General features: G+C 59.8%; 1 protein-coding gene across 2 annotated transcripts; it reads right to left on the bottom strand.

Moving 5' to 3' along the window:
• Window positions 1-378: 378 nt before the first annotated feature.
• S1PR2 (sphingosine-1-phosphate receptor 2) lies at window positions 379-8,017 on the bottom strand. 2 transcript variants are annotated; one of them, XM_022557556.3, is made up of 2 exons: window positions 7,836-8,017; window positions 379-2,841 (listed from the first exon to the last, which is right to left on the bottom strand). In XM_022557556.3, exon 2 carries the CDS (start codon window positions 2,797-2,799, stop codon window positions 1,741-1,743), a length of 1,059 nt encoding a protein of 352 aa, XP_022413264.1. In that variant the 5' UTR covers window positions 2,800-2,841; window positions 7,836-8,017; the 3' UTR covers window positions 379-1,740. The 2 variants fall into 2 exon arrangements, with proteins under 2 accessions (XP_022413264.1, XP_022413266.1); XM_022557558.2 differs by lacking the exon at window positions 7,836-8,017 and adding an exon at window positions 4,343-4,736.
• Between the last annotated feature and the right edge of the window lie 925 nt (window positions 8,018-8,942).

Genomic DNA, 8,942 nt, shown 5'->3' with positions numbered 1-8,942 from the left:
GGTATCTGGGCCTGTGTCTCCCAAGACCATCTCTCTAGCTCCCCAGGAGGGATGTGTACTGGGGATGAAGAAGCGGGGCCCCCACCGCCCGCCAGGCTCTCTCTTTGAAGGATAGCATGGAGGTCCTGGGCCTAATTAATCACTGGGAGGGGCCAGATAACTGCCCTAGGGAGAAAGTCAGTGTTGACCCTGTTTTCTCAGAAGCCACTGCAATCCTGTCTCTGGCTGGGCCAGGGCTGGGGGCACCGAGGAAAGGCTGGCAAAGGATGAATTGTCTGAGCAGTAGCCACCCTCCCCTGTCCCATCCACCCCCAGCCACAGGATGCTAATGGGGGAACTGCCACCTTAAGCCTAAAAAGACAACAACCACCAGAAAGAGACATTGAACCGTTTATTGGCCTGGGCCTGGGTCTCAGGCATGAGGGGCATCCGGGGAGCTGTATGAGGGGAGACAAGCCCCCGACTGGCTCCTTGACCCCCCAGAGATCCCCTCTCCCAGCCTTTGCAGTCATGAGAAATCACTTTGAGGCGTGAAGTTTCCTTCCCCCAGGTGAGCTGCACCCCAGCTCTCAAGTGGGGACATAAGCAAGGAATTACAAAGGAGTCTGTGCGGGGACCAGATCCCTCTTTGGTAGCTTCAACACAGACGTGAGGAGACAAAATAGCATCGATTCTGGGGAAACAGGGTGAGCAGAAGGGATCACAGACATCACACACACACACACACAGACACTGACAGACACACATAAATATACATTTGTACCGCAATGTCCCTTCCATCTGTCCACAGAATTTAGCAAAGTCCTTCTGAAGCGGGCAACAGGAGGGCATCCCACAATTGTCCTCGGCACCCCTACCCCCATGCTCCGTTCAATACAACCTGAAAGGAGGCACAGCGGGCTCAAGGCTGCCCTGCCTTATGAGATCTGGTACCTCGGCTGGGTCTGGAGGTGAGAGAGTTTGGGGGTGGTTGTTTTTTGGGGGTCTGGGGCCCTGTACCAACAGCTCCCCTAGAACTTTCTCCAATTCCACCCTGCCCCACTGGGAGGCCCAGAGCCCTCTTCAGGCCCCCAGACCGGTTTTTCCAGCCCTGGGTGATTCCTCTGTGCCCCAAATAGTGCAATTGGCCAATGAGGTCTGAGAATGGGGGTTAGTTCCCCACCGCCACGTGCTTTCCTGGCATCTCACTCACAAGAGTCAGAAGAAAGGGAAGAAGTTGCCAAAGTGGCAGCTGGTAAAATTTGGGGAAGCTGTGGATTTGAGCCCGGGAACTGTTAGCCAGGGCCGCCCAGAACGGTCAGGGAGGAGGTCTCCAGCCCCTCAGGACAGTGGTTCTAGGGAAGTGGAACCACAAGAGAAGGTGGCAAGGGGGCTAAATTCAGAGAGGGGAGTCAGGCCCAGGGCGGAGGCTCAGACTGCCCCTGCGCTGTGCTCCTCTCGAGCACCTGCCTGCTGTCACCTGGGCTCTTTCCAGGTCTGCCCCCCGCCCGGCCCTCCCCACGATGCAGTTCTGAAGAGGTCACTCCAGCCACCTCGCTGGCCTCCAGGACCCGGCTGCAGTTGTGCCATCCAACTGGTCAGTGCCTCAGTCAGCCAGCCCAGGTGTGAAACATCTTCATCACCCAGGTCTGTGGAATGGGGGCATCTTGCTTGGCAGCCCCATGTCTCTGTCCCAGGGCACCCGGTGCCTCTCCATGGAGCCCTCTGCTGTGGTGGCCTGGTTGTCAGCCCACTTGCCCCTCAGACCATCGTGTTGCCCTCCAGATACGTGGGTGATGTGGGCATGTGTGTGCCCCTCTCCAGGGAGCTGGAGCTGCGGAGAGGCAGGAGGCGGTGGCCCGGGGTCCCGTCCCGCCCGCCTTGCACCCCTGCTGCCCGCCGCCAGCACTGCAGCGGCCGTAATACCTCCCGCCTCAGGTCCCGGCTGCGCCATGTGTAGATGACAGGGTTGAGCAGTGAGTTGAGGGTGGCAAAGGCAAAGAAGTAATGGGCCTGGTAGAGGACAGGGCAGGCCCGGACAGGACAGGCATAGTCCAGGAGGAGGATGCTAAAGGCGGGCAGCCAGCAGAAGATGAAGACGCCCAGCACGATGGTGACCGTCTTGAGCAGGGCCAGTGTCTGCGGGCCAGCCACGTCGGCCTGGCTGGAGCGGACCACACAGTAGATGCGGATGTACAGGGCTACGATGGCCGACAAGATGACCGAGAAGATGGTCACCACGCAGAGGACGTAGGGCTTGGCGTAGAGCGGCAGGACAGTGGAGCAGGCCTCCAGGTGGCCCAGGCAGTTCCAGCCAAGGATGGGCAGGCCGCCGAGAACCAGCGAGATGAGCCACGAGGCCGCAATGAGCAGCAGCATGCGGCAGCTCTTGTCGCTGCCGTAGAGCTTGACCTTGGCGATGGCCACGTGCCGCTCGATGGCGATGGCCAGGAGGCTGAAGACAGAGGCGGAGAGCGTGATGAAAGCAGAGCCCTCACGGGCGAACCACTGCACGGGTGTCAGCCCCAGTGTGACAGAGCCCGAGAGCAAAGTATTGGCTATGAAGGCCACGCCCGCCAGCAGGTCTGAGGCAGCCAGATTGCCCAGGAACAGGTACATGGCCGAGTGGAACTTGCTGTTGCGGGCGACCGCGATAAGCACCAGCAGGTTTTCCACCACGATGGCGCAACAAAGCATGATGATGAGGGCTGAGGCCACCTGGCGGGAGGGCGTCTCTGTCGTGTCCAGATTCTCCTTGGTGTAATTATAGTGTTCCTTGACCTTGCTGGGGCTTAGGTACTCCGAGTACACGTTGCCCATGGTGGGGCTTAGTAGCCGGCTGGGGCCATGGGGCTGTCAGAGCTGCAGAGAGAAAAGACAGACAGACAGGTCAGTGCCGTGGCTGCTGCCTGGGCTGACTCTGGACGGCTGTGGTTCAAGTCCCAACTCTGTCACATGAAGTCAGAATTATCATCATCTCTGCTTTACAAATGGGAAACCGGAGAGCTCAATTCACCTTCCCAAAGCCTCAAAGCTAGTCAGTGGCAAGAGCCTCAGACACCCACTCCAAAGCCTCTATAACCCCTAGGCTACAGTGTCCTTCAACGGAACAGAAGCTCCCCCAAAGGGCATGAAAGACACAAAATGGACTTCCGGAAGCCTTACCCACCTACCCAGAGAGGGAGTCTTAGCCAGGACCTGGAGGGATTGTCTCATTTCTTGAAAACACTGGAGCCTCGGGCCTCATGCCGCCTGCCAACCTGGGTCAGTGAGATGCTCTCGCTGATAGCACCATCCACCCACTGCCCTGGATTTCAGGCTGGGTCTAAGCCTAGAGGCCATACGTGTTCCCAAGATAAGGTCTTGGGGAGACACCTGAGGTTTGAGCATCACAGAGGTCATGTCGTTTTCAAGGACTCAGACCCTGCAGGCAATCCAAGGTTCAACTCTGCTCCACCTCTGACACGCTGTGGGATATTGTGCCAAGTCACTCAACACTTGACCTCTAAGTCTCAATGGCCTCATCTGTGCAGTGGGGAGAAGAAAGCCCACTTCAGAGGGGTGATGGGAAAATCCTGTTGAACGATACACGAGGCACCCTTAGCATACAGCAGGCACTCAATAAATATTAGCTAATATTATTAGCTTCCCTCTTCCTGCCACACCCACAGCTAGGGACTAGGTGCTCTCCTCCCAATCTTTTGGTAAGGGATGTTGAGTGAGCCAACCAGGCAAGATTCCCAACAGCCTGATTTCATCAGCACCATCTAGCCCTGCCCTGGGACAGAGGGTCCTAGCATGGTGGGCAGGGCGCTGGCACCCCCCTCCCCAGCCAAGATGAAATCCAGATGTGAGGCCCTTGGACTCAAACAGGGTTGAGTCCCAGCTCCCCAGTCACATCCGGTGCAGGGAGGCTGGGGGGGGGGGGGGTGATGGGATGGGGGAGCCACAGGAGACCCGTCTGGGAGGTCCTGGCTGGGAGGATGGGGCAGCTGTGCGAAGCCATGTGAGTGGTGAGGGGGCGTGAAGCCCGGCAGGGAGGGGGGGACGGTATTCACTTTCATGAAAGCCTGAGTCACCCCTCTCTCAAGGAAAACTGAGCCGTGGGGGGAAGGGGCGGGAAGATGCTCGTGGGCAGAGAGGGTGAGAGGCCGACTTCATGGCCTCCCCCCAGCTTGGTAGCTGGGGGGCAGGGTCTCAGAGGAGCTGGTGCCTTTCACGAGGGGCACAGGGGAGCCAGGAGGAAGCTCCAGACCAGCCTTTAGTTCAATGCGGGGGGGCCGTGGGAAGAGACCTCCCCAGGTCCCTGGAAACACGCCTAGCAAGGACCACGTGCACGCCAGGCGTGCCAGGAGCACCGTACCAGAAAAGGCTGGTTAGGCCGGTTCCCAGTGAGCCTGGGAGTGATGAGGGGCTTCCGGGGTCGTCCAGCCATCTCAGTCCCGGACACCCCCTCAGAGGGGGTGCCCTGGCTCCTGGCCCGATAGAGACAGCTGCTCCCCCTGGGCGAAGGGACATCCGTCCTAGTTTGGGAACAGAGAAGGGCTTGTGCACATCCCCAGGGACTGTCGCCCCGCCCTGATCGCCACACAGAGGCTCCTTGTTCCCCTGCCGGACAAGCCCCGGTCGCCCCGATGCCCTCTGCCCATTGCAGCCGGCTTGGCCCAGGTTTGGGCCTTACCAGACCGGCCGTCGGGCCAGAAACAGCCCGCGCCCTGATTGGCTCATTTTCAATTCCAGGGCATTGAGCAATTCGCCTATTGGCCTGAGCTTTCCATCCTCGACATTCGATTGGCCCAGTTGGGGGCGCTCTATGGCTAGCACTACTGATCTGGTCCTTTACAGGCGGTTGGAGCTCACTTCTTTCCAGGACATTATTAAGACTGTGTGGATGTCCCCGGGGAGAGTTTGAACCACGGCCTGACCGCTGGGTCACCCCGACCAGACGCCCCCAGGCTGCCCTGGCCTACTGCCCCTCCTGGGGATCATAATTGAGAATCAAGGACCCATCGCAGGTCTGGGAAGCACACTTGCTGGTGGGCTAGAAGCCCAGGGTGTGTCCCAAGGCCGCCCCCTCCGCCGCTGCTCAGACCCCTCTCTTGTCTGGCAGCCAAGAGAAAGATTTATGGCCGCTTCCTAGGGAAATAAGAAATGGTTTCAGGACTTCCCTGGTGGCGCAGTGGTTAAGAATCTGCCTGCCGATGCAGGGGACACAGGTTTGAGCCCTGGTCCAGGAAGATCCCACATGCCGTGGAGCGACTAAGCCCGTGCGCCACAACTACTGAGCCTGCGCTCTAGAACCCGCGAGCCACAACTACTGAGCCCGTGTGCCACAACTACTGAAGCCCGTGTGCCTAGAGTCCGTGCTCCCCAACAAGAGAAGCCACCGCAATGAGAAGCCTGCGCACCGCAACGAAGAGTAGCCCCGCTTGCCGCAACTAGAGAAAGCCCGCGCGCAGCAACAAAGACCCAACGCAGCCAAAAATTAAATAAATAAATAAATTTATAAAAAAAAAAAGAAAGAAAGAAATGGTTTCAGCCCTCGTACCCCAGGGACTGACCAAAATGTCTGTCTTCTTCCCTGAGGGGAAGATCCTCACTTTGGGCAGCCTCAGGAGGGGTGGTTCATTAGAGAAGGGGAATCTGAGGCCCACAATGCCTCCGTCTTCTCCACTAGGACCTTGCTTAAGGCAGGTTCATGCTTCCCAGAAAGAGGAAGCAGGGTCTGGAGGTTGGGGCTGGCACAGTCACCCCCAGGCCTTTCCTGCTTCCCCTCCCTGTGTCAGGCTCCCAGGCCTGGCTAACATAGGGCCTGACTCCCTCCCAGAAGACGTCCCTGGGCTCAGCACTGGGGAATGGCCAGGCCTGAAAGGGAGCAAGGGGGACAAGTGACAGGGTTTGGAGGGAAGGGAAGCGAGACAGACCAAGACTGTTCAGGGGGAGGTTAGGAGAGTAGAAGGCAAGAGGAAGCCTCAGTGGCTTCCAGGAGCCCCTCCCCCAAGTTCCATGGAGGCAGACCCTGTGGTTACTGTTCCCCTGGGCACTCACTGGTCCCATGCCCCATGCCCTAGGGCAGCCCCCTAGGCTTGGTTTCCCCTCAGTTGCCCTCTACACTGCCAGTCTCCAGGCAGCATCCAGGGGGAGCTTTTAAATTTATAGCTCCAATATGTCACTCCTCAGCTCCAGAGTCTTCCATGGCTCCCCACTACCTAAAATGGCCTGGCCCCTGCCCACCTCGCCTCCTCCCACTCTCCCCCAGGGTCAGTCCACTGCAACCACACTGGCCTCCGACGTGTCAGCCCCGTTCTTACCTCAGAGCTTTTGCCTCTGCTGTTTCTCCACCTGACATGGCCTTCCCACAAAGCCCATCTTTCAGGTTTCTGTTTGGTGGCCTCCTCTAACCACCAGGCTATCCTAGCCGCCTTCCCTAGGCCCTTTCTACCTCAGCATCTTTTTATTATATTCACAGCACTTGCCAATTTCAGCAATAATGATTGTATTTCTTGCTTTCTGTCTGTTTCCAGGGTAGAATGTGTGTCAGAGGACAGCAACTAAGTCTGTTTTCACTCCCTGGAATGATGCCTGGCATACAGAAAGCGCTCAGAAAACATGTAGGATGGATGGATGGATGGATGGATGGATGGGCGGATGGATGACCAAACGAATGAGGCCCCAGTGGGCCCCCGAGGGCGGAGGCTCCTAAACTCAGCCCAGGCCCAAACAACAGCAAGGGAGGCTGGAGACGCCCCTGGTCCGCTGGGAGGCCACCCCCACCAGGCGAAGCCCAGCTGGGCGTCTCCGTGGAGACGGCGCCACGACCCGCCCCCGCCCTCGGGCTGCAGTCTCGGCCTCCTTATCTGGCGGTGGAATGCACGGTATCCACACTCGCTGCCTCTGGGGCCGCGCCTCCTCTCTCCCGCGACAGCCACACGCGGGTGACCCACACATCTCCAAGTGGGGGTGGGGGGCTCCTCTGCGTCCAGCCAGGGGCCCAGCCTCGATATTCCCAGAGGACTGGGGAGAGGTGGGGACAGATCCCAGCAGCAGCTGCACCGCGAATGCCGCACGCGTGTCGCACCACGCGGGGGACCGTGGGCTCAGCGCGTGGCGCCCGGAGCGTCCGATTAGGGCACAGTCGGGAGAGGGGATGGAAATCCCCGGGTGAGTCAACTCGTGCCAGAGGAGTGGGCGAGGTTCCCACGCTTGGCTGGGCCCGGAACCACGCGGGGTCCGCGCCACGGGTGCCTTCACCCACGCCCCATCCCCGGGTCCCAGGGGAAAGAAGAGACGCCGGAGCCACGCAGTCAGGTTCACTTTCCTTCCAGAACAAAGCCACGACCCCGCGGGGGGACTGGAAGAGACGAACTACTCGGGGAAACTGAGGCAGAGGACCAGATGTGGAGGAGGTGGGCAACTGCCTTCCTCTGGGGCCCCGCCCCTTGGCCTGGAGGTACTGCGGCGCGCGGCACCTTTCGCCTTCGCCCAGCCGGAGTCAGAAAAGAGGGGAGTCCTCCCCTCCCCCATACACACTCCCCAAACCCCCGGTCCGGGGGCACGCCATCCAGCCTCCCAGTCTCCGGCCGAAAGCGCTCGGATTCCGCCTTCTCCTCGGGGCCAACTTCCTGCCGCTGGAGAAGGCGGGAGCTCAGTCTGGGGGTTCGCGGCTGAGGTAGTGGGGCCTCCTGGGGTCGTGGAGAGGGCGCACGATGACCACTCTCTCGGTGCAGCAGGAGCACGGGCGGCGCGTGCGCGCCCGCGACGCCCCCGACCCCTGGCCGGCGCCCCTAGCTCCGATCCCGCGACCTCCGGGGACCAGGGCCCGCCCTTTCTGCTTCCCCCTCGCCACGCACGCTCACCTGGCTAGGCCGACCCGGGTCCTTGCCCTGGCCGGAGGGGCTTTGGCGTCTGCGTCCCCGGGACGGCCGCGGCTAGGGCTGGGACTGCCCGCCGGGCTCCTCTGCGTCCCGGGGCTGGGGACCGGGGACGTAGGGGGACCGGGAGAGGCGCCGCCTCGGCCCCCACTTGCCCCGCCCTATCTCCGCCTCCTTTCCGGCGGCAGCAGCAATGAATTCCAGATGTGGCCTGCCCAGCGGGGCGCGCGCGAGGGCGGGCGGGGAGGAGGCGCGCGGGGTCCCTTTGTCCGCACCCCCACCTCCAGCCCTGCCCCTCCCAGCCCCCACCCGTGAGAAGCGGTCGGCGCATGACGTCACGCAGCCCCGTGCTGTCCAGTCGCTCCTGGCCAGGTGACCTCAACCTGAAACGACTGTCTTGGATTGCAGATGTACTCTTGGCCCATCCCTGGGAGCCTGGAATTGGAGGAGCACATGGAATCCCCTTTATTTACTCAGCGAGGAGCCACGAAGCACCTACTAAGTGTCAACACAACAAATAGGCATTAAGTGCCCACTGTGTATTCATCCAACAAATAAGCAAGTTCCTACTATGTGCCAGGCCCTGCCTCAAAGAATGGATTGGTTTTTGCCTTGATAAGGCCCCAGAATTCAGGCGCTGGTCCCTCTGCCCTAGAAGACTGGGCGCACCCAGAAGCTTCCACTGCCTCTGTCAGTCGATTGCTCTCGCTGTGGTTGACCAGCAGGCCCAGGCTGAGTCCTGCCTTTCAAGTTTTGAGGCCCAATCTTCTATCCACTTCTTTTTTTTTTGCCATGGCACGAGGGATCTTAGTTCCCCGACTGGGATGGAAACCATGCCCCCTGCAATGGAAGCGTGGAGTCTTAACCACTGGACCACCAGGGAAGTCCTATCCAGTTCTTTAGTTTCCCTCTTTTCCTCATTCAGCTTTTCCTGGGCATATCTGGGTGCCTGGCTGCAGAGATGAAGCACAACTTCATTTACTGATGCGTGTGTGTGAAATCAGTGACTAGACAACACACCCCTCACTCCTTCAACAAATGTTTTTGGTGTACCTGCTGGGCACAGCGGTGAACAGAACAGGAAAAAAAGCC

The sequence above is a fragment of the Delphinapterus leucas genome, unplaced genomic scaffold (genome assembly GCF_059928025.1).
Source record: "Delphinapterus leucas isolate spDelLeu-1000000601 "Yukka" unplaced genomic scaffold, BTC_Dleu_Yukka2 spDelLeu_asBTCV2_sq25, whole genome shotgun sequence".
NCBI lineage: Eukaryota > Metazoa > Chordata > Mammalia > Artiodactyla > Monodontidae > Delphinapterus > Delphinapterus leucas.
Note: the sequence above shows the minus strand (reverse complement) of the source record. Positions and strands in the feature narration are given on the sequence as shown.